At 36.8% G+C, this 25927-nt stretch overlaps 1 protein-coding gene across 1 annotated transcript; it reads left to right on the forward strand.

Annotated features, from left to right (window-relative positions):
* Nucleotides 1–285: 285 nt before the first annotated feature.
* On the forward strand, nucleotides 286–13042 carry LRRC8B (leucine rich repeat containing 8 VRAC subunit B). The gene is made up of 5 exons (XM_026854259.1): nucleotides 286–404; nucleotides 6506–6560; nucleotides 7653–7752; nucleotides 8440–10601; nucleotides 11611–13042. Exons 4-5 carry the CDS (start codon nucleotides 8466–8468, stop codon nucleotides 11881–11883), a joined length of 2409 nt encoding a protein of 802 aa, XP_026710060.1. The 5' UTR covers nucleotides 286–404; nucleotides 6506–6560; nucleotides 7653–7752; nucleotides 8440–8465; the 3' UTR covers nucleotides 11884–13042.
* The last annotated feature ends 12885 nt before the right edge of the window (nucleotides 13043–25927 follow it).

Genomic DNA, 25927 nt, shown 5'->3' on the forward strand with positions numbered 1-25927 from the left:
TATGTAACACCAACTTAAAAATAAAAATCTTTGGGCTTTTAGAAGTTTATAGATACTTTAGAAGTATCTCCACTTTTATTTACTCTCTTACTTTTTATTCACTACTGAGATTTTTGTTTTCTGAAGCATTACGGGGAGGGGGGGGGAAGGAGGGGGGGGGAAGGAAGCAACAGAAGATAGTGCTTCACTTTAAATACTAACCTTTTTGTGCTGAGAATAAATGAAATGATCAGACTGTATGGTGCCATGTAACAGATATTTGGGACTTGTTCTTCATTTCAGTTTTTTTGGGGGCCCCTGTTTTTACTTCATGAGAATTTCAGAAGTGACCTTCTGAAAGACAATCTGTATGGTTTGTGTTTTGCAACAGGAGGTGCTGCTCCATGAAGATCTCAGTAAGAAAGGTACTCAGACTCTGTACAGTATCATTTAAAATGCTTTCTATTGCATTTGATACTATAAAAAAAGAATAGTATAGATACTCTTATGTCCTTTTAGAAGCTGGAAAAACAAGTGGTGCAGCATCAAATGAGCCTTCAATTCTTGGGCAGCATACTGTGCAGACCATGCCTGTAGAAAGGTTTAACCTTATTTTGATTATTTAAGCTATTACAGATTTTTTTTTACAAGAAAACAACTCTGTGCATTGCTTCTCCTGTTAGGAAAAGTGTTCACAGGAAAACTTCTTGCTGTACTTCTTGATAAAGACAAAGATATGCAGGTGGTGTAATCATTGATACCAAGGGGGGGCTGCCTGCGGACTCCTCTATTATGAGCTGGCTAAATTTATCCTGTGGCCAAGGGATCTGCACAGCACAAGCCTGGGCCTGTTAACTAGCCAGAGTGGATCATGAACACCTCAGTGTACCATGGTCTTCCAGTCAGAACTACTACAGTTTTTTATACTCTTCTTTTTAAGAGCCTTATGGAACTCTTTCCAATTTTTTTTTATATGTTAATAGGTTTTGCTATGTTTTTTTAGGAATTGCTAAGCAGACTTGTGATAGCAGAACTAACTTTTAGTGCACAATACCAGTGTGGAGTTTTGGCAGTCGTCTTCTATTTATAATTTACTTTTTAAAGTGGAATATGTGAAATGTACAACCGTTTGAAGAAATAAAAATTCATTAAACAAATTAAAAAATCTGCTTTCTAGAAAGAGTGCTAGAGTTTCCAGTGAGAAAACAAATAAGTTAAATTCTTAGTTAAATATTAGGATGAAACAAAATATGTCTCGAAGTAAATTTACTCTTTGTATTCTTTGTATAACGAATACAAAGCACTCTCTTCTAAACAGGTGCTTGTTTTGATATTTATTGTAATCAGTATTTAAGGTGGTAATATATCTCTTAAGTTTAAGTTAATATGTTAGTAGATAAAAAGAATTAGAGGGGTGAGAACACAAGCTGAAAATAAATCCATGGTCTGGCAAAGCTACTACAGCTTGGATGCAGGTTTACCTTAATGTGTCTTCAAGGAAAGAGAAGACCACAGCACTATGGTATTTGTCTGTATAGTTAAAAGTCCTTCCTCTGTCATACTTCTATCATCACTCAATCTAACCTAATTTATATCTAAAAAGAAAAAGCGTATTTGAGTTTGAAAACAGTGCTGGGACACTAAAGCTATACCAACTATTGCTTACTAGAAATGTTAAGATGTGATTAAGTCTAGATTCTGCTTGATTTGGTAAGGATCTCAGAAAGCACCATGACTATGAATGAAGTGGTATTTGCTTGGAATGTAGACAGCTTGCTTTCAGAGATCAGTCCCATTGATGCAATTATGTGCAAAACAAAGCTGGTCTACCTTTTGTTTTACTTTGGGGTTTTTTTACCATTAGGTTTCTTGCCTGTTTTAACTCTGAAACATTCTTGTTCAGAAATCTAGGTTTGTACCTACTTATCAGTTTTTCTTAATTTTGTTTTGCAGTGTGTTTTGTGTGTGTTCTGATTATTTCACCTACTGTCTATTTAGTCTTAAACTTGGGTTTAAACTGAATATTTATCTTGCTAGTACAGGCCTCTCTAGGAGCATAGGTTGTAACCTATTTTATCTAGAACACAGTCCTTAGCACCTTGAACTTAATTTGAGCAGAGGGCTGGAGAAATTGCCATTTGTATTTAAAATTTCTCTCCAGGCTAGACTAGTATGAAATAAAACGCACATTTAACATACCTTTTTAATACATGTCTTGTAACACAACTTCATTAGAGTTTAACCCTCAGAATAGTTGACTTGATTTCTCCCTCCCATCCATTATTGAGAATTAGGCTGAAGTAACTTCATGCACTTGGGCAGACATTGCTGACGTGATTGTTTATCATGTGGCTCACAGGTACGTAATTTTAACAACCTGTGCAACTAGAATGTTTGAAGATGATCCATCTCCTTAGTGAGTGTTAGACCAGTGACATATTTTACTACCAGAGTTTAATTCTTTACTAGCCTTCTCTGAATAGAGAAAAGGCTTAATACTTGCATATGATGGCTTTTAATGAGCAACTAACTTAATATGGCTCAAGGAAGACAATGGTCTTTCCTGGAGTGCTGCAGGCATAAGTTGGAAATGCATAATGTAAAATACTGAATCTTGCACAGTCAGATTTCAAGAGTAAATCTTGTGTTTGTAAAGCAAATCAAATTGGAGTAAAGCTTATTTTCAATTTAGATTAGTCCGTATTTCTCTTGCATTAAGTATGCCAGGGAAAGGAAGTAATAGAATAAAGATAAGTATTCTGAGTTTAGGTGAATCTGCCTTTAAGATTTTTTTTTTCTCTCCTACTCTAAGGCCTTTTGTGTTGAACCTAGGAATGCTGAAGAATTTGGGTAGTTGAGGAAACTGTTTAAAATACTCTTGCTATGTTATACTCTATTTTTCTCAGCTTGCTGAAGGTATGGTAGTAGTTGCTTAATTTTGCAAGAATTTTTACCAGTTTGTGCTATGCAATTAACTCCAAAGCAATAGCAGAGTAACCCATGTAAAGTAAAAATGCAAGTGCAGACTAACATTAAATTCTAAACTAAAAATACAGATTTTTCTTTTTTTCCCCAAGAAATTATTAGGCTACTGTAGTCTTGTGTAAGCAGCCTTCTCCAGAGAGCAAGGACTCTTAAACAGCATAAGGCTTTGCTATCACTGTTCCACATCTTATGTTCAGTGCTACTGTCTTGAGATCGGGAGTGTTTAAGAAAGGCAAGGCCTCTAGTTAATCCAGGCACTGATGGTTGAGATGGTAGTTATCATCATGGTCTTTGTCTGAAAGGTTGATATGGAAAACTGGTAGCAATATTAGTGTATTCTTGAATATCCTGTGCTTGAGGAATATGCTGTTTTTTGTAACGTGTGGAAATGTTTTCAGGTTTATTTTAAATACAAAAGGATAATCACTTATACATGTTTAATTATCACCTGTGACCTTCTTCAGAAGGAACTGGAAAGAAGCTTTCTCTAATCTTGTTTATATGTTCTGCATTCTGTGGAATAAAGATCCAAAAATACAGTCCTCATCAGACAGATACTACAACTCAATGTGCACACAAATGGTCAAAGTACAGATTCTGAAAGGCCATATATCAAATATAGTACTTGAATTGAGTAGTCTGTTACTTGTCAATAGCAAGCTTAAAGGGAGAGGCGGTCATCTGAATGCTTCTGCTAAGAGTATGTATGACAGCATCATTCTTTATGAAGTCAGATCTGCCCCAGAACTCTTGCAGTACATGGGTTTTTTTGTTTGGGGAACACTTGAAAAAAGAAATGGTAGCATGCCAATGGAAGCAGGAGTTTTAGCCAGGAAAGATGTGTGTTGGGTGATGAGTATGTGTGGGGGTAAAGTTTACTTTTTTCCTTTGGGAATTTTCATGAGGGTTTATTTGCAAGTGGAAGTTTAGGCTATGCATGTGAGACCATAAGCGACTACTAGCAATTCCATAGGAGAGTCTCAAAATTGCCTATTAATGTTTATATTTAACTAAATTTTCCATCCAAAACTTTGGAAGAAAGTGATACACTGAAACTATCTAGAAGCTAAGTTGGTACTGTAGTTTGGGAATCACTTTTGATAGAAAATTGATAACAGATAAATTTACTTAGAATGTCAGCATCTCCTTATCTCAGTTGAGAAGCACATCATGCTTTTGTAATAACAGCATGAGTCTAAGGAGATTGGCTCCTTGATGGCTGTGTTTGAGGGGGAGAGGGGAAAAAGGCAAGATGGAGGGGCCACTGGAATACCTGTCAAGATATGCTTTAGTTGTATAAATCTATTTTCATTAGCTTAGTGTGTCAGAAACATCAGTTGAATACTTAATCGAGAAAAACAGTGTATCATTAAAAATAAAACAAAGCCTTCTTCCAGTATTCATTTTTTTGTAGTTCATTGTCCTCCCCAAAGGATAATGAACTGCAAGCAAGGTACTTACCTTGCTGCAGAGCTGTCCCTAACTAAATGTGCCTAAAATTATGTAAGCATTGACTAGATGACAAAGTAATGCAATGTTAAGTAACCTTTTGGCAGCAGGGAAGAGTGAGGAGGGATGGCTAGTGCTTATAGATAACATTTTTCAAAAGTTAACCTTTTATATTCTGGATATGTTTCTGTTATCAGACTTCTAAGTCTTGAAGTAACTATAATTGTCTAGATATTAGTGATCATTTTTACTTTTTCTGGCCAGTATCCCAATACTGGTCTGGGGTAACTCCTGAAGTCATCGCTTATCCTGGGGCTAAACTTCTGTCTCTCATCTTCTAAGAAAGATTTCAAATTGAATTAGGTCACTTTGAAAAGCTTTTATGGCTTTGATATGGGTTGAAAGCTGTTGGAGATGAGATTCATCAAACCCATTACAGTTCAGTATTATTCCATTTGATTAGTCACTCTTGGCATATAGATAGGATTTAAAAGAAAACTGTCTTTAGCAAATTAGCATTAATAATTCACATTTATATTACACATATATACTGTGTACTTCTCTGATAGGAAGCTTTATTTCATATACATAGAATTGTAATGAATATGCATGCTTCATTGGAAGGTTTCAAAAAGTAGTAATTAACAAGACCAGAGTTAAAGTATTTAAATATTTAATGTTGACACTTGCTTTCTGCTAGAAAGGGCTCTAAAACCACAGCAAGAATGTAGCCTTTTTTCTGGGATATGTGATAAGGACTAACAACTTGCCAGTTCAAGGCAGGGAGGTGACAAAGAAAGCATTTTATAGAAACAGACCTTACGAAATTATGTGGGTCAGTCTTACTGAGATGTCAATCTGTATAAAAACAAACCACTTTTTGTTTGAATATTATGACACTGCTTGAAGAAGGTGTATTGGGCTATGCATATTCCAAAGTATATCAATATGGTTTTAATAGAATTAAGTTCCATTTTCTGATTTACTTTCCATAACTTTTAGAGAAAATACTTTAACAGTGCTAACTGTTTTATTATACTCTGAATTCTGTCCCTTATATTCAATAAGAGCCTTGCTTATTTCCCAAAATAGGTCTCTTGACAGGTGAGTGGTGCTCTTTGTATAAAAGTGTGAAGTATGTATGTGCATTATTAAACTGTTACTTGTAACTTTCTGTAATAAACATTGTTATATAAAACATCTTCTTAAAATGTTAGTGTCTGCCCAAGTCCCTGACAAGGTTTACATGTTTGTCAGGAAAATAATTGTTCCCATCCTTGTGTGAATTAGACCCTTCATGCTATTTTAAACTCTCAGCCAGTTTAGTGATCACTTTGACTTTTCAAATGTTTTCCTTTGTTAAAAATATGCTATTTATACGTTTACTCTGAATCACTCAATGTGTTTATCTCTTAGTGTGTTCTTTACGACTTTAACCGTGGTCCCAAGTCTTTCATTTTTGTAACAGAGTTCAAGTGAGAACTACTGACTGGTTTTAATTCTAGCCTGGAAATTAAAAAAATACTTTTGATTTTTCTGTCTACATTCAAATCAAGCATGTTTAGCTTGAGTTGAGATGTGATCCAGATATTCTTTGCAGAATTAAAGCCTTAGCTGGGATGGGTTTAGTACCTTTTTGTGTTGTTTACACCTACAAATTTATAGTCAGACCTGAAGAATTATAGCAATATAACTAAATTTAAAGGTATTTACAGGTATATTTTTTACAAGTTGAGCTGGAGTGATTGAAGAAATTACTCTTATCTATGGTTAGAGCATCTCAGCTGCAGGACTAGTAACTTTATGTAAATACAAAAATTGCTGAGCTTAAATGACTTTTAGTGCTTGGAAAGCAGACAGTGACATGGGACTTTAGGAAAAGCATCTTTCAGATGGTGGCCAAGTAAATAATTTGGAGGGACATCTTAAATTATTCTAACTAGATCTTGTAGATCTAATTAGATCTTTTGCTCATTGAATGTTGGATCTTTTAAAATACTGCTGTGGAAGGAGTAATGAGTAGCTGTTCAAATACTCGATTATTAGATTCCAAATATTTAATGATCTGAAAACTATTTATTTTTCTCTTCAGGAGTGTATTGTAACCATCCTGTCCTCCTTCAGCTGCTTTCCCTTGAGCGGGCCTGGTAAGTTTCTATGTTCTATTAAAAGTAGCCTTGTCAATCAAGGAGGGGTTAAATTATTTTCAGCCATTCTTCTCCATTCATATGTGAATGTGGATTAAGAATTAGATTCTGCCTTAGTTCAGCTGTTGTTTGTCTTTTTATAACAGCTTGTCAGCTCTGCTTGAAATTGGAAAGTCCATACCAATATATTACAAGTAAGTCAGCAGTGATCCCAGGTGGCCAAGAAGGCCAGTAGCATGAAATAGTGTGGCTGGCAAGACTAGGAAGTGATTGTTCTACTGTACTTGGCACTGGTGAAGCTGCACCTCAAATACTGTGTTCAGTTTTGGGCACCTCACTACAGGAAAGACATTGTGCCAGGGGAGGTTTAGATTGGATATTAGGAAAAATTTCTTCACTGAAAGTATTGTCAAGCATTGGAACAGGCTGCTCAGGGAAGTGGTGGAGTCACCATCCCTGGAGCTATTTAAAAGATGTGTAGATGTGGTGGACTTGGCAGTGCTAGGTTAAGGGTTGGACTCTATCTTAAAGGTCTTTTCCAGTCTAAATGATTCTATGATTAAGAAAAATACAGAACATCCCCATTGCTTCATATCTATACTGCCTAACAAAATTTATAGTAAATTTTCTCTAAAGCTGGTAGCATCTGTGGTATTGCTATTGGCACTGGATAGTTTATTAATTTGTTTAAGGATGTAAAATATGAGCTGCAGTTTTTGAAAAACATGCCTTTCTGCCAAACCTTGGTATATCAAAATTATGACTGAATTCTACTACTTGAAGTATTGCATGTTGCATATTTTTTTCACACAGTTGTTTGGAAAAAAAAATTACTTCCCAGTTGAAATAGGGCTAGCTATAAGTGGTTTCCTGTTTTTTGCGTTGATGTGACTCTGCAAAACTTTGACTTCACAGTCTACATGATCATGTCTGAGTATGTTATCTTCCATTTCATGTAGCTGTAGCAATGAAGAGCTTAATGGATTTTGATGTCTGATATAAGGCAGCAGTTCTAAAGAAAGCTGAAATGTGTGTTCTTTGTTTAGGTGAAGCCATTAAAAATAAAGTATATTTAATATTCTCTCCATCCAGAATGAAGACAAATGTAAAGATGGCATGTCCAAGGAATTTTAAAAGGTGTAGACCTCCTGACTGAGCAGTACTGTGTATTTAATTCTCTTTAATTGGTAAAGTAAGTATGAATCAAACCTATGCTGCTGGGGGTTAATTGTGCTGGTTTTATATATATATAAAATGACAATATTGGACAATAACAAGTTCTGTTAGCTTCACTTTCATTCTGTCATTGTGCTTAATTCTTTTGATAGGAGAAGATGGGGAATTATGCAAGAATATGTAATGCAAAACTGTTCTTGAGAATTTTTTTTGTGCATTCTTTAATTGGGTGGAATGATTTAATCTAGTAGAAAATTCTGAATTACAAGAGCCATCATGTTAATATATCACTCTTTTGTTTGAATTCTTCATAAATGAGAAATCACTTCTGCTAGGAAGTTTAAGACAGTGGTGAAGGACTGCTAGTAATATATCAGACACTTTAACTTACACCTGCTTGTTGCTTCTACTAGAATAGTACCAGAATGTTTGGTCAAAATACTCTTTCTCCTAATCTCTGATGCTAGTTTCACTCTTCATTTAAATTTTTGCATTCCAATTAACTTTCCTTAAAACAATTTAATAACATGACTTCTATAGTTAGGTCCCAGGAGTTCTTGGATCCTTTTGCTATGGTTTGGATGCTAGGCCAAATGTTGCACATATTTAAAACTGAAAACAGTAATAAGCTTCAAGTGTTTAATGGTGAGATAAATTGTCTTTAACAATTTTCTAAGGATGTTTTTCTTTTTTCTTCTACCAGCTGCTGTTCTCTCACAGGTGAAAGTCATGATCACGCTAACAGAACTCAAATACTTAGCAGATGCCCAGTCATCCTACCACATCTTAAAACCATGGTGGGATGTCTTCTGGTATTACCTCACCATGATAATGCTACTAGTTGCCGTGCTTGCTGGGGCCCTCCAGCTTACTCAAACCAGAGTATTGTGTTGTCTTCCTTGCAAGCTAGAATTTGACAATCATTGTGCCGTGCCTTGGGATTTAGTGAAAGCCAACCTTAACATGTCGGCTAGTTCTACAGCACAGATAATCATCCCGCTTAAAATCCAGAATGATCTCCATCGGCAACAGTATTCCTATATTGATGCAGTATGTTATGAGAGACAGCTACACTGGTTTGCCAAATTTTTTCCATACCTAGTGCTTCTGCATACCTTTATTTTTGCAGCTTGCAGTAATTTCTGGCTTTACTATCCCAGCACAAGTTCCAGGCTTGAGCATTTTGTAGCCATTCTTCAGAAGTGTTTTGATTCTCCATGGACAACGCGTGCCCTCTCAGAAACAGTTGCTGAGCAGTCTGTGAGGAAGTTGCCAATAGCCAAATCAAAAGCAGTGATTTCATCACCTGGGAGTTCAGTAGACATAGGGGCCAGCAGACAGTCCCTGCCATATTCTCAACCTGGTTTGGAAACAACTGGAAGAGAAAATTCCTCAAGTGTTCTTGACAAAAAAGAAGGGGAACAAGCTAAAGCTATATTTGAAAAAGTGAAGAAATTCAGAGTACATGTTGAAGAGAAGGATGTCATATATACAGTGTATATGAAACAGATTATAGTGAAAGTCATTGTATTTGTAATAATAATAATTTATGTTCCCTACTATTTATCATTTATTACACTTGAAATTGATTGTGTAGTTAATGTTCAAGCCTTTACAGGCTACAAAAGGTACCAGTGTGTGTATTCGCTAGCAGAAATTTTTAAAGTTTTGGCTTCATTTTATGTTGTTTTAGTGATCTTCTATGGCTTAACTTGTACTTACAGTTTGTGGTGGATGTTAAGAAGTTCACTTAAGCAATACTCTTTTGAGAAGTTGAGAGAGAAAAGTAATTACAGTGATATACCTGATGTAAAGAATGACTTTGCATTTATTCTCCACTTGGCAGATCAGTATGATCCTCTTTATTCTCAGCGATTCTCAATATTCCTGTCTGATTTGAGTGAAAACAAACTGAAACAGATAAATCTTAACAATGAATGGTCAGTGGAAAAACTGAAAAATAAACTAGTAAGAAATTCCCAAGACAAGATTGAACTTCACCTTTTTATGTTAAATGGTCTTCCAGACAGTGTATTTGAACTGACAGAAATAGAAGTCCTAAGCCTGGAACTTATTCCTGAAGCCAAACTTCCTTCAGCTGTGACTCAGCTAGTCAATCTCAAAGAACTCAATGTTTATCATTCATCACTAACTATGGATTATCCAGCAGTCAGCTTTTTAGAAGAAAATCTGAAAACATTGCGCCTGAAATCTAGTGAGATGGGAAGAATTCCATTTTGGGTCTTTCATCTAAAAAACCTACAAGAATTGTGCTTAACAGGATATTTCATGCTAGATCATCACAGCTCCATATACAACGAAAGCTTTCAGGGGCTAAAAAATCTGAGATCAATTCATTTAAAAAACAACCTTTCTCGTATACCTCAAGTGGTTACAGACCTTTTGCCTTCCTTACAACACTTGTCTATCAACAATGAGGGAAATAAACTGATAGTACTAAATAACCTGAAGAAGCTAGTAAACCTGAGAACCTTGGAATTAATCTGTTGTGATTTAGAGCGCATTCCTCATTCTATTTTTACTTTAAACAATTTGCATGAAATTGACTTAAAAGAAAATAATCTCAGAACAGTGGAAGAAATAATTAGTTTTCAACATCTTAAGAACCTTTCTTGTTTAAAATTGTGGCACAACAGTATTTCATATGTCCCAGTGCAGATTGGTGCATTATCAAACCTGGAACAATTGTATCTAAATTATAATAATATTAAAAATGTTCCATTACAGCTATTTCTTTGTAAAAAATTACACTATTTGGATCTTAGCTATAATAAGCTAACCTCCATCCCTGAAGAAATCGGTTATCTGACCAATCTGCAATACTTGGCTTTGACAAAAAACCATGTAAGTAAAACTTTGAATTACTACTTAAATAATCAAATATTGACTTAACCTACCACTTCTTCTGGAACAGCCTCTAGTTCAAAATGCTTTTGTGGTGTTCGTGATTAAAGTAAACCCAGTAAAGGTGGAAAAAGGGGTGGTGCTTGTTTAATTACTAAAATTTCGGTGTCATCAAAGCTTGCGTAATACTGAGTACTATCCTGGTCTGTAGCAGTTTAAGGGCTCTGATCCAGAGACAGTATAGGTTAGGATGGCTGCAGAAATGTATCTTTCCTTTCCTTGCAGCTGTCTAGCCTATGTAGTGTTTTAATGGGAGTGAACACTGTTATATTTTTACCTTAAAATGTCTAACTGAAAGCTGTAGTGAATCAACAGCTAGTTGATGAGCTGTCTACCTGGGTGGAGGGAAATAGTTACAGCTGGTAACCTCATCAGCAGTGCTAAACTGCCTGGCTTATTAGTGTGGAGTCTGTGTTTGTGACATACACCTTCTGAGCTTTATAATTGTTTTCACTGGTGAGGTTGATTTTGGATGTTATATGTCAGTGTGAACAGAAACTCAGTTACTATACTGCACAGATAACTGCTTGTTACAGATTTCATAACACAGGAGCTGCTAATGTCTCTCCGCAATCTGTGTGTCTTCTTCATTAAGTGATTCTTGGAAAATATTAGCCTATTTATCTCCCTTGCCACATGCTCGTGCACAAATCTGTATGCACTTCTGTGCATGAGCGTATGTATATGCTCCCCTTGCCATGCTTATGTCTTGACTTCTGCAAGTAGCCAAGCATCTTCATAAAAAAAACATGTATATAAAACCATTATAGTTTTCTCAAGCACTTCACTGCATAATGATAGAAGCATTACAATCTTCCCTTTCCTTATCCTTCCATAAACTAAGGGGTTTTTTACCCTAAAATAAAACCAGGAAAAGTCAAAACATGCACCTGCATGTAGGCTAACAACTAATGTACAGTATTTTTGTTCTTTTCTTTCCTCTTTCTAGATTGAAATGCTGCCTGATGGATTATTTCAGTGCAAAAAGCTGCAATTTCTTCTTCTGGGAAATAACAGCCTGATGAATTTGTCCCCTTGTGTGGGTCAGCTACTGAATCTTGTTCAGTTAGAGCTCATTGGAAACTATCTTGAATCGCTTCCTGCTGAACTGGAAGAATGTCAGTTCTTAAAGCGGAATAGTCTAATTGTAGAAGAAAGGTTGTTAAAAACACTTCCGTCTCGTGTAAGAGAGCGTTTGCAGACATGTTCAGATAAGTGCTAAGTTTAAAATTAAACTCTGCATCATTGCATTCTACAAGCCTTTTGCTTAATATATGCTTAAAGATCTGTATAGGTGGAGAGAAATGAAGGAGGGATAACAGCTTACAAATCAGTCTTAAATTTAAATGTGCTGAACTGAATTGATTGTATTGGAAAAGAAATACTTCGATTTGAACAAAAAATGCAGTTTTGATGGGTAATCATACATTTGAAAAATCTGAAATATAAATTGTTGGTTGGGTTCCACTTGTCGAAATAATTCAATTAGATGTTTATGGTGGTATTGAAATGGAGGAGTTGATTACCTGGCTATAGTGAGTGTATATACTTTTTTTCCTATGGGAATTTTTTTGTTGATAGTGATAATTTTAAACAGTTTCATCTCCTGCCATATGAGGTTTAAGAACTGTCTGGAATTAGTTTCTAGATATGAATGCTTCACTAACTTAGAATGTGATAAATTAAGAGTTTAAACTATTTGAGCAGTTCAATTGCATGGGGTATACTGAAAGTAATTTTTCAACGTACCTTAATATTTAAAGCTGTTGACAAATACTGAGCATTAATTCTATAATTGTGGAAGATGCCATTTGAATCTTGCTATGAAACAAGTTGGACAGTAATACCTGAAATCAGTTTCAGTATTTTGTCTTTTAAAAAAGCAAATAAAAAATGAATTATTGCCTAGAAATTAGGAGAGATCAGAAGAATCTGGAGTAACTGTTGTGTGCATGTACTAGGCAACGAATCTTACAGTACTGATCTTCATGGATAATGGTGGCAAATGGAATGTGCTATAGTTACAAAGTTGTCGTCTATATGTTGTGAGCATCCTAGGTGTTAGTGTAGTTATGTCGCTGTTTAACATTTTTATAACTTCTCATTATTGACTGCCTCAGTGCTGCTTCTCCACACCCAGTTACTCTATTTTGGTGGCTGGGGAAAGGATGAAGGAGGTTTGTATTAGGTAGGGACAGAAAATCATAGTTAAACAAAATAATCACACAGCTTATAAGAATTTGGGAGGGAAAAACAGGAAGCATTACAAGCTTTGCCTCGTCTAGGGATGTAATAACTTCATAAATTAGTGGTGGATTGAGTTCTTATGCCATCCTTAATACTTGCAAAACTGGATGGAAATAAAATGGTTCCTGACTTCATTCTTCTGCTGTGCGCTGTTTTATTGTATTTGAAGTCTTAACTCTCATGATGTTTATCATGTTCACTAAAAACATGGAAAGAGCATGCTTTCCAAAAACTTATTTGAAAACTTTTATTATTATATTAAAGTTTTCAAAGGCCAATCTCAAATGTGTTAAATAGGTGTGAGGTAAGATGTGCTCTTAATGACTTTGTGTTTGAGTGTGCTAACTATGCGTTAATTATTTGTAATAAAAAATCATAACAGATAAACCAGTTTTATACTATACTACTTTTAGTCATCTCTTGCTCCCATTCTAGTGCCGCTTTTGTGGAGATTAAGGTTTATTTTGAATGAAAACGCCAAAACCATCTGATCAACATGGAAGTAGGAAATGTCTCTGCAGCAGCAGTGCAAGAGGTGCAGGTTTAACCACTGTACTGATGGCATTCCAAAGACCTTTGTAGTTGGAGCACTTTTCTCAGGGAACCAAAATGTGATAAAATTATTACTTTTTATGTAGTTCTATAAATGTTTAGCATAAACTGATTAGTTGTGTTTAGGTGCAGACCAGTGCTGCTGGAACAGTCTTCTGTAGTGTCCACGTATAGCTCTTCCGAACTTTACTTTCAACAAATTTAGTATTTAGTAAAATAGTTCCATAGGAATTGACATGGTTCACAAACAGATCTAGTTTTGGTAGATGTGATTAAATCAGAGTACATTGATTTGGACCCCTGTAGTAAGAGTTTTGTTAATAATTTGCAATAGGTACGTCAGGACTTTAACTTAACATTGAAGAACACTTCATGGCAGAATTTGACACACAAGACTTGCAGTCTAGTAATTTTTAAAAGATTAAGTAAGCATTTTCTTTAAAGATTTTTTCTAAATTGGAAAGCTGTGTTGAAAAAGTTAAATAAGCAAGTAACTGTCTTGGCCAGTAACTTCAACATTTTGACAGTGTGTCCTTGTGCATAATCAGTGAAACTGATGGAGGTGAACCATGATCATAAATATGCGTTTTATACTAGTTCTGTCAGAGTGAAATAACAGAAATAACTTGGAGAAAGGTAATTCATTTCTAAAATGTGTCATCTCAAAGGATTTGAGGAAACACTATGAAGTGCATAAGAATATAAATACTGTTTTATAGGTTAAATGGGTTACATTTTTTTGCAGAGTAATACTTTTTCAGTCTCCACCCCCTCAAGAGGGCTGGATTTTCTTTACTGCATGTTGGAGTTTTTATAAAACACCCAGATAAAAGCCAGAAAGTTTAAAGGTTAGAATCTCTAGCCTTGCTTTCAAACCACAGTGTGCCTTTATTATCCATTTTTTACCATAAACCCCTATTCTAGTGCTTAGAATTGAGCGTGGAGACAAATGTAACTCTGAATTTCTTGAATGCATTTCAGTCTGACCTTAATATTCAATATTTCTTCTAAATGAGGGCATTTTTAGGGAATCAATAAATGAATCCACTGTCATAAACTTTGTACAATAAGCATTGTTGGCATCTAGTCTTTGTATTAACCACTTCCAATCAAAAAAAGGCTTTTCAACTTGTTTCAGTGTTGTATTGTGTTTAAGAACTTTGTATTGTGACCTTCCGTATCGTGAACATTTTTTGAAAAATTAAATTTTTTTTTGCTTTACAATTCGATGAACTGTTCTTTATTTTTCCCTATGGGATGTTGCATTTAATGCAAAGCTGAGAAGTCTTGCTTCCAGCTGTCTATACCAATGTGTTAGCAAGTATATCTTCCACAGGAAAGTGTAAAGATAACAGCAGCTGGAAAAGAACACTGTGCTCCTTATCAAAGCAGTTCTCATGTTCTGGGCTAGGAGACAAGCTCCTGTGTTGATTAGAATGAAGCTTCCATCTTAATTGTTGTTGCAGAACCTTTTCCAAGTCTCTCACTTTAATTTTTGCAAGCTGGGTAAATTTCAAATGCAGCCTGGAATTGCAATGGGAGAGCAAGTAGGTAGTGATTCTCTTCCCAGCTTGGCACATGCAGCTGTCATGCAGCTACACTGCCAAAAATAATGCTGCTTGTAGTAAATCATGAATGCATTTAAAGTATTGCATGTTGTGTTAGCTCAAAGATCTCATTTCTCTTGAAATGTGAGATGATACCTGGTGGCTTTTTGTAGGAACTTGAGTTTGGCTCCTTGCTTTGAAAAGAAGGCGATAAAAAAACCCCCATACATGCTGGTAATGTTATGTATGCAAATGCTAGCTGATTATCTTTCAAAATAGGAGCCTTCCTAGCAAGTTTTACAGAATTAGAGCTCTTCCTTCCCATAAATGAAATGAAATAACTAATAAAAAATGACTTGCAATTTATCTGTTTTGAGATGATAGTGTTAGTAAAATAATTTTTCTTAAAACTCACACAGATACATATATTTTGTTTTCATGTTAATTTATGTAGTTCTAATGACATATTTTTTTAACCAATAGATTTACATGATGCTAAGAAACTTCTTTAGTATGTAGACTTTTCACCTTCAAGAATGTGACCTGAAGTTCACTCTGTAATCACTTCTGATAAGTGACTTGTTCTCTCTTCCATTTCTACCCCAATAAATGCTGGGATTATAGAGAATGCTATAGGAGTGACTGAAGAATTCTACTAGCAAATACATGACTGCAAATCCTGAAAGCAGAAGGCAGTGCATGTCATCCTATGGATTGTTTATATCAAGGATTTTATAGAACTTTGAGTATTTCTGGAGATCAAGAGTTGATAAAGCTCTCACCCTTTATTTGGCCTTGTTAGGTAGGTGAGTCCCTCAGATGTGCAAGCAGGGTAATGCATTTCCCGGAGAGAATGCAGAGACTGCAGTTTATCTGCTGTCATGGTAGAACTGACAACTAATGTAGGCTGTGGCAACAGAGGAGGAATTGTAGTTAATTGATAGGAAGAAACAAGCAGTGATACTACAGTCCTATATGCTTGTGGGATACAGCAGTGTCTCAAGAATTACTGTGTCTGGAGAAGTCACCATCCTGGCATTACATGAAGAGTTTACCTAGTGCTCCATTACTAGGACATGTAGGTGACAGGGCACTAGCAACCCATTCTGAGGCTGGACTGGCATCTGAAAGGGTTTAGGCATTAACTTAGTCTAGAATGTTTACTAAATGAGCTGTTACATCTTGGTCTTATTGCTTCCTTTTGTTCTTCCATTTATGTGAATATTTGTTCTTTCTTTGTCCAACTTCTAATAAGTTACAATTAATTTTTTATTATTTTGTACAAGTGTGCTCTCTGCTTGGCAGGAGCTGGCTACAAGACTTTCAGGTGGTATGGAGATGCACACCATATGCATTTAACACTTGGAGTGGTCAAGAAGAGAGGATGAGAATTGGTCTACCTTCAGAGAGAGGGGAAAGGGATAATTGCTCAAAGTAACAGGGGAGATGTCTGAGACCTCATTATTATGACTTAGCCCAGTGAAGCTATTGGGAAGCATTACTTGCCAGTAGGCAGTTATGACAGCATGGTGCTTAACACAGTGAGGTATTAGTCCGTAGTGCTTGTGGGTATGCTGTTAAACAGTTAAATTTATTATTTGCTATTGCTTTTTTCCTCTTATAAAAATTCTATTAAATCTACTGCTACTATTTATAAAAGTTATGGAACTCTGAATAAAACTTATTTTCTTTCCCCTCACTCATACTTGCATATCTATGTATTACAGAACCAATACTCTTGTCAAAAGACATTGCAAAGCAACTAATGTGAATAGTCTTCATCCTTGCAAACTTTTCAAATACTAATGAGGTATGTAGAAATACCAGTCACTGCAGTCTCACAATGCAATTTGGAAATCTCTTAAGTCAGAGTTAAGGCTTAGTATATGGATAGTAAGGGGAAAAGGAGGAACATAGCTTGCTACTCTTCACTGAAAACAGTTAACCTGCAAGTAGTGAATTGACTGGTTATTTTATATCAGCCTTGCTCAGTAGCAAAACTGCATGCAATTGTGTGTGAAACAGTTTGGGGTTTTTTTTTTTCAAGTGAAGTTGCTCATTATAGCTAAAGGTGTCTATCTCTTACATATCAGCATAGGGGAGGTCCCAATCCTCTGGTCCTTGTGCTTTAGCCCTGTGTTCTGAGTGCACCGTTGTTTTGGCTTTTGATGGACCTTATGCTGAGCTGATTCGGTGAAAAAGCCTGGCAAAACACTCCTTGTACTAGTTTTCTGCTGTTTTAACAAGATGAAATTGTTTTGGTGTAGTGTGGCAAGTGCCAGAGTCAGTAGAAGAACAGGACAGAGATCAGTACCTCCCCTTATGATTGCTTAAGGTTCAACTTTGCATTTGCTTGCAAAGTAGCTATCCTTGGTTGCCTCTTCTTTTTCCATAGTACGCTATTACAACCAAATGGTTTTGACTTCTTTACATGGACTATAATATATAAATATACAGCTACTTATATGCACATATGTAGGTATTGAAACCAAATCTGGTATTAAACAGGTTTAGAACACAGTAATATGCTAAATATGTTTATGCAAAATAAGGTATTAATGAAGTGAAAAGTGTAAGAATAGAAAGATTTTTAAAACTTTCAGGGCTTCATAAATACCATGTCTTGAATTGATCTTATAACAAATATGCTTCGATGCAATGGTTGCCTGAAAAATTAGGAGTAGGAGGGAAACAAATCAGGCTTTCAAGATGTATAACCCATGATAACTGGGTGACTATGTGGGCTCATTAATCCCTGACACTGTCAGCTTTCCTCAGGTTACCTATGTTTTATCTAGGTTAGTGCTCTGGTTATGAGGCAGTGATAGTGGCTTCTGTGCTTCTTTGAGAGTTTTCTGCTACTTAGGGATGATTCAGGTTCTCCAGCAGCAGCTGCTGCACTGTTGTATTTTAGTCTGGGTTGTTAAGGTAACCCAAAGTTGGCATCGCTTTTTTGTGAGGGTAGACAAAAGTTAAGCAACTATGTAAAAGCAACAGAGCTACTCCTGTAGTGGAGATGGAAAACTGGAGAGGAAGAAAACTAGGTCAGGAGTTAGTCCAACTGTGGCAGAGCAAGCCATTTTCACTCCTGAATTAGTTCCTCAGTCTGGCTGATGAGAGATACTGTTAGTTTTTCTTCAAAGTAGTCTGTCTCATTTTAGAAAAAACATGAAGTAACTTGAGGGCTGTGCATGGACTGATTCTGTAAGGTGCTGAGTTTTTGAGTAACTTCTTCATGAATGTGCTTTACTCCCACCTAAAGCCAGTGGGAGTTCAGGGTATTCATACCATTCCAAATAACCCTTTTTATTCTTAAAGATGTCTTAGTAAAAGGAGCTTGTAAAACAATGATTTGTTTTCTTTCTGTTCTGTGGATATAAACTATAGCACATGCATGAAAAAGAAATGGATAACAGTTTTCTGTTTTAAAAAAAATGGTTAGAAACAGGCAACAATGTCAAAGGCAAGGACATATGAATCTTATTTTATTTAAATCTGGTTTTATGCCAAGTGTGTGTGGTTTTGCTAGCTGGAGAAATAAATCCATTGTGTGGTCTTAACTGATAATGTATTCTTTCCTGCATTGGTTGAGAGAAAAATAATAAACTTTAGGTACAGGTTTTAAATTTACTGAGTCTTGCTTTTAGCTATAGCTGCCTGTTTTTCTGGATTTAATAATCCTATCAGTTTATAGGGAGGGATTGGTTTTCTTTGCCATAAATTTACACAGATCCACCAAGAGTATATACAAAACCTCATATTCCATAGCAAAGGAGTCTGAAATTCTACATAAAGTTTTCAGTGGTAGTAGGCTACAGTACATAGTCACATTATTTATTATGTTAAAATGGAGGCTTTTAATAAGTTAAGCTCACAAAGATTAATAGTCGATAGAGTAGTATTTCTGATACTTTGATGGAAAGCTCTGTGTGTTTTATGCTGCCCTGCACTTAATTCTTAATATATCAGAGATGTTTGTGCTGGCAATGTGCAACTGTCAGTGAGAAGCAGAAGTAGTGGGCAGATGGGAAAGTGGAATATGCACATGAGCTGAGTGTTCTTGAGTCAGCAGTGAAGTAGCAAATAGTGCATGACAAGCTGTCTTTTAAGACTTCAGGTTTAACCAGTTCAGATCTGTCACTTGCTTCCCTTGGAGTTTTGCTCCAGGACATTGCAGATTCAAGAAAACAACTGGAGCAGAGGACGAGTCAAGGTTTGGGGATTTTTCTTCCCTAAAAAAAAGCTGCTGTTGGGTTTTTTTAAAGGAAAATAAGAGCCATGCTGCAGAAGTATAGTATAGTTAATAAGGCTTTGAGCTCCATTAAATTGCAATCTCTCTTGCATTTTTTCAGAAGTTTCTTTAAGGGTGGCCTGTGTGCCGGTGGATTTAATATCTGCCTTTTCTCATTAACAGCCTATCTTAAGTGAGTTTTAATCATAGTAATAATTGCATAGGGGAAAGGAGTCCCCTATGGCTTCTGGATGACAGTGAAAGTTACCTCCCTTGTATCTAGGTAAACATTCCTTTGTTTTTCTGTATTGAGGGCAGGGAGATGCTAAATCACTGTGGCTGCTGCCTCCCCCTTAGAGTCCAGCTGTTAATAAAATTACAGCCTGGTATGTAGGAGAATTCATGCTTGTGCTGGCATGAGAGAAAGAGCTGGGAGGGACACAACAGGGCTAATTATTTCAGTGGTTGTGTCAGTTTTGATTCTTCATAGATAAAAATGTGACAAAAATAGTGGCCATATTCAAGTGTAGAACATGGAGTAAGAAACATACAAATTAGAAGGCAAACTTGGTAATTCTCTAGAGGCTGTCCCTGCTATGTATTGAAAGAACTAGGCTGGTAAAAAGAATATTAGAAAAAAAAACATTTGTAAGGGAAAGCTTTGGTTTTAGGTCTGAGTCTCTCCAAATATCAACATTTCTGTTTGCATCCTTAGCATGCATTTAGCCAACAGCTATATTTCTGCCATCTTCACAGGGTTGAGCCAGTAGATTCTTTGATAGTTACATAAGTCCATAGGTCAGTGGGAAGGGAGTAGCATTTACCTTAATTCTTATTCAGAGTAATATGCTAGAAAATCAGGGAGCTTAGTGTGGGCTGAACATACTGCTATTGAATCAGATTGCCAGTGAAGCATGGAAAATGCATCCTGTGCAGCTAGGGACCTGACACATTTGGATATGCCAAGTAATGTCTTTGCCTTTCTCTCCCAAAACAAGTTCTGAGAACCCTTCCAGTTGGGAGAGAGAATATATGCTGAGGAACACTAACAAAAGGATTGCAGTCATTTGCAAACAGTTACACAAATGTATAAGGTATGTGTGCATGATTATTAGATTCAAAAAATTAAACTATTAGGTAAGTGTTCAGAAATCAGCTGTATCCAGAAAACTAATCCAAGCATTTGTAGAGAGTATTTACCTTGTTTAACTTGGTTTAGTTTGGTTTAAAAAGTAAACATTACCTTTTGTTTAGTTTGTTTTAATTTTTTTTTTATCTCCTATTTAAATGCCAGTTTATTTCTGCTTTTCCATGCACCAAGACCCATGTGTAAGGCATTCATACTGTAAAAATTTCTCTTCTATCCATGTTTCATACAGCTTCAGGCATATTTTACTCTTCATCTCCCCCTGCCGGCGTTATTGCATGACTAAATGGGTATAGCTACATGATTTCACATATGGACAATTTATTTGAAAAGATAGGCTTAAAAATATTTTCATTAAATACAAATCACAATTTCAGCTCTCTCAGGTCTGACTGTAAACACACCTCAATTTCCAGTCACTACAGTACAGAGCAAAGCCCTGGAAACCACAAATGGAACTCTTATGGGGGACAGCACTACCAGTTCATCTTCAAGCTGTTAGTTAGCCACTGTGTGCAAAGCAAATGCACTATCTAAATAATAAAAAAAACCACTAATCCACTTTCTTAATTTCTGTATTTGTGTGGCAACATGTGCATTTTGTGGTTGGTGGTTTTCGCTGCCAGGGTGTCTTTGCCCAATTTTGATGCTAATCAGTCCAAGCTGAGAAGTAAACAGTGATATTACAATGGATGTTAAGCTTTATTAAAAAATGCTGGTTTAAATGGGAAAAGTTCTTAACAAATAGGAAAATTCATTTTCTCTTGAGAAACAGATACCATTACTTAGTTCTGGAGGGACTAAAAATTATGTTTATTTTCTCCCCACTTCAAATCCATGTTAGAATTGATTTACCTGGGAGCATGCTCTGCTCACCTAACTTCCCTTTAGCTGGTACCTCTCTCTGCATGGGGCAGTATAGTCACCACATCACCTGGGCTGTGTCAGTAGTTTGGAATGTACTCTTCTTCCCAGTTATCAAGTCATTTATCTTCTTTAACCTTGTCCTGAACATCTGTTGGGTTTTTTTATGTGTCTTGAGAGGCTCTGCTAGGAAGAGGGTTTTTATGTAATTTCTTTTAAGTGGGGAAATAAAATACTTGTTATTTTGAAACTGTGGATAAGATCTGAGTAAATTCCTAAGGCACCATGTATTCTGGTTTTATTCTATGAATGTGCAGCACAACACACTCTACATGATTTTCAAACATAATTGAATAAATAGTTTCATCATGTAGAATGGATGAGATCTAAAAATCAAAATTATAACTTGCTGATTGCCAGTATTTAAATGTCTAACAATATTTTCCATTACCAATAATCTGGCAAAATATTGTGTCTAATGGTTTATGTCAGCTAAGAAATAGACAGTGGGTTGGGGTGTTCCTCTGTTATTTTGCTTATTTACAATGAATCACAATTGTCTCCTTCCTTCATTTCTGTGTTTTGAGAAACTGATTTAATTTGTTGCTTCCAGCTCAGGTTCTTTCCTAACTGACTCCTCATCTTCTGGTTTTCTCCTGAGGTTATACCACGATCCCTGCCTCTGTGGGCTGCTTTGTCCAGTCCTTTCACTGAGTCTGGGTGCATTTTCTCTCTTGAGGTTGCAGCCACTGTAGAGATCAAGCATATATGTACAATCATCCTCTATTTAAAAACCTCTGCATGCATAATTGAGTCTATATAGCAGCCTTTCTGGGGTCTTTGTTTCAGAGGGGGGTTTCTGTTCCATGAAAGGGATGTGTAATTACTCACCTCCATGAAGAGAGTGACTGACTGTTCCTGTGTGCCAGCTTCAGTGACGTTTTTGGCTAGCTGTTCACAGAAATGTTTCACTGTGATCATGCCACCAGGTATCCCCAAACTAGTCACTAGAGGTCAACATCATCATCTTCTAATAGAGCACTAACTACCACGCAATTAAAGGATTGTCTATTGCTTGTAGCAGCTCATTTCTCTAAATGCTTTAAATGTTCATGATGGCATGTTACCGATCTTGCTGCAGTCCAAGGTTAGGAGGACAGATGTAAGATGAGAGTTAGTATACTGTTTCTCACAGTAGGGGCTTTTTAAAGGTACCAGGAGCAAGGAAAAAAAAAAAAATCTGAAGGCCTTTGCCTTTCTGTGCATGAGGTTGCTTATGGCAAGTGCCTTGAGGAACAGTGGCAAAGCCAACATGGTAGAGCAATAAAGAAAACTTTTCTGGAGCCATTGCTGTGTGTCAGAGTTGTGGGTCTCCCAGTTAATGTGTGTGTAGCCAAGGATTCCATTCAGTACAACATGCACTTCATCAGCATCATAACTCTTGGGGATCCCTAGGATTTTCCAGATGCGGAAGTGTTATCTCCTACTTGGAGATGCTTTTTACTTGGACAACCCCACAGTGTATCTGAAATCTCTAACAAACTGTTCCACAACTGGATGGAAGTGAAGAAAACTGAAACCAGGAAGAGCAAGCCTAATGCTGCATCATTTCATAAGCAGCTGAAGGAATGATGCCTGGCCTACAGATCAGAGTCCCTGAAGATTTACTCACAGTTGGGGTATTTAAAAGTGACCTCCCTCCTACAGATTTTTCTGGTGTGCTGACTTAATCTTGCAGACTTTCTCTTGGCTGGATCATTTGCAGGATCTTCTTCTAGGTAGCCACTTGCTTATTTTCATAAAACTTGAAGGAATTTGTTTTATCTGAGACATCTTTTCTTCTGTTAAATTTGTTTGGAATCAAACCACACATTCAGTATTTATTAGAGGGATGACAGACTGCATCATTACTTTAATATTTATTCCTTACCTAATTTTCTGTGGGAGTATGATGTAAATAGTCTTCATCCTAAGAAATTTGAAGAAACTATATTTGTTACTCTGAATGCATTATCCTCTGGGCTAAGTCATCCACTCTCCATTTAATGAACTTTGAAAGAGGTGAAGAAAATAACACTTTTAGGGAGAGCATGGATTAGAGTTTCAAGTGTGCATCTATATATACCAAACCTCCTTTTAACTTATAACTTTATCTGCTAGGTCTAAGAGAAGCATTGAGGATGGGGCAGAAGAAGGGAAGATGGATCTATCCGAAGACACAGAATAAGATTGCCTTGGGTAATCCTGGGTGTAATTATCAAAGCTTTAACTAGTCAGGATTTTCATTGTTGCTTCTGTTGGCAAGTTGCTCATAATTTCCCATTTTTCATAAAAACATAGTGTTCATGTCAAATTATAGAACGTGAGCCAGTAATATCTCTTTATTTGTTAGACTGGAAGGAAAAGAAACAGAAACAGTATTTTTAAAACTCTTCCCCCCACCATGGAGTTGTCTTTTTTCACTTGCTGTCAAGAGACTTGCCAGGAGAGCGAATGCAGGCTGCCTTCCATTCCGGCTGGGCTGCTGTGCATTGCTGTCTCCTTTTTAGCTAATGCAGCTTGACTGCTGCTGGGCTGTAAGATAGGCCTAGGGGCTGTGCCAGGCAGCTCTCCCACCTCATCTGGACTAGTTCAGGATCTCTGCACAGTGGTGCTTTGTGTGGGGGAGTCATACTGTGATGCAGAGTCTAAAGGCCACACCACAGATGCTGTGGAGGTAATAGCAAAAAATAGGTGCAGGGTGAAAAAGTTCTATTCCTCTTTTCTGTGCAGAGCTGGCATATTACCTTTTGGTAGACTGCTGTGTGTGTTCCCAATGTAAGTCTGGAGGATGACTGTCTATCTGGCATACAGTGCTGTTAGGGCTAGGCAGAAGTTCCTTGAATAGTGTGAGCTGGCATGAACTGATGGTACTGCTGAGGAGATGGCTCTGCTGCCCTCTCCTCCCTCCTTCCCTCCCTGTGTGTGCAAACGTTTCTGCAGCTGTGCAGCCAATGTCCACATGGATAAGCTAAACAGGCCTGGGGCAGAGGCCCAAGCAGCAGCATGCTCTCTATTTATACTGCAAGTTGTGGTATAGTCTATGGCACAGCTCTGGGCCAGTCAGCACCCTTCCCAGCAATACTCTGGGGGGCACAGGCCAGAGACGGTTTCTGATGGCAGTCTGGATGTAGCCCTGTTGGTGGCAATAAGGGAGTTTATCTGTATGGACACAGGCTGTTCTTTACAATAAGTAGATGCAGAAAGTAATTATAATGTAATTGTTCTGTAAACCTTGATAAACTGTCTACTTGAATCCTTGGACGCGTGGGTAGGGTTTTCATATTTCTGCCTCTCTGCTGGACCAAAAAGTAAATGAGTAACAGAAATATGAGAGCATTTGAAAACCTGTTTCATGAAATACTATACCTGTTTATGTTCCATACAAGAATCTTTGTATATGGTGGAAAGACTACCTGAAACTGGAATACAGATACTGAACAGTTACCATGGTGTCATCTGGGTTTGACACCTGATGTCTTTATTAGAAGTTGCAGTCTTTACTCACTAATAGGCAGTGTCAGGACCTGAGCTGTGCTTGATCAAGCTGAGAAGGAAAAACTTCCAGGGTTGAAACTGTACTAGATTTTGCACCTCTACGAGTCAACTTATTTAAAAGTAAGATATTCTCCTGCCTGTTGAAGCAGAGGTTCCCTGAAAGAAGAGAGCAGAAGGCTCTACTGGGTGGACTGCTTTTGTTATATCCAGAGGCCACACTTTTGCACATGCTGTGTCTCACTTCCCTTTGAAACTGTTCTTAACCACTGCTTCAGAGCAGGTTCTAGTCAGCAGAACTGTTTTTATTTTAACCTGAATGGACAAGTTTCCTATTGCTTTGAACCCCAAAATGCACTGCTCTCCTTTCCCATCAGTACTGCAGAGTTCACCTGTTTCTATGTAATTTTCACTTTTTTAGCTAGTGGTTCCATTGTTACTGCTAGATGGAAGCAGGGACATAGAGATCTTACCCTCTCCATTAGCATTGTATTCAAGCTAAAACTGTATATGGTTTCATATGATAAAATCATGGAGAGGTTATATTTTATGCTGAGATAATTCTGTACTGCTTTGTTTCAGGGTTTGTTCTTGACATACGGGCTTCCTGTTAGCCTAACAAAGGTCTTCTAACACGTCTGTTTTCTTCATTCTTCTTTTCACAAACTAAAATAGCCTAGTGGTGCAGACTGTCAGCATTACCTTTGTTCCCTCTTTATACTTGTATTTTACACAATAATCTCCGGGAAACAATCCTATTCCTGGAAATTCACTACATTCCACACAGTTGTGTGGCCTCACTGATGGTGTTCTTCAGCTGCTTCAAGTGATTCAGTGGAACTTCCATTTGTGTTTGGGATTCCTGGAAGGTTTGTCATATACAGTGCTCTAAAAATGCAATACAACACATGAAGTCAAGCATAGAAAAATGAACAGTTCAGTCTCTTAAATTATTATTAGCCACCTTAAAGGGGGGGTTGCCTACTCCATAGTCTGAGTCTTAAAGGTCTCAAGTGCAAGTGTATAATCTTTAGCCTTTTGCTGAACAGAGTCATTGTACAATATACAATCCAACCAACAGCTAGACCAAAACAGCTTGCATGGATGTTTCATCCCCTTACGTTTGTGCTGTAGTAAACAATCT

The sequence above is a fragment of the Athene cunicularia genome, assembly GCF_003259725.1.
Source record: "Athene cunicularia isolate RWA chromosome 8 unlocalized genomic scaffold, athCun1 chr8_part1, whole genome shotgun sequence".
NCBI classification, from domain to species: Eukaryota; Metazoa; Chordata; class Aves; order Strigiformes; family Strigidae; genus Athene; species Athene cunicularia.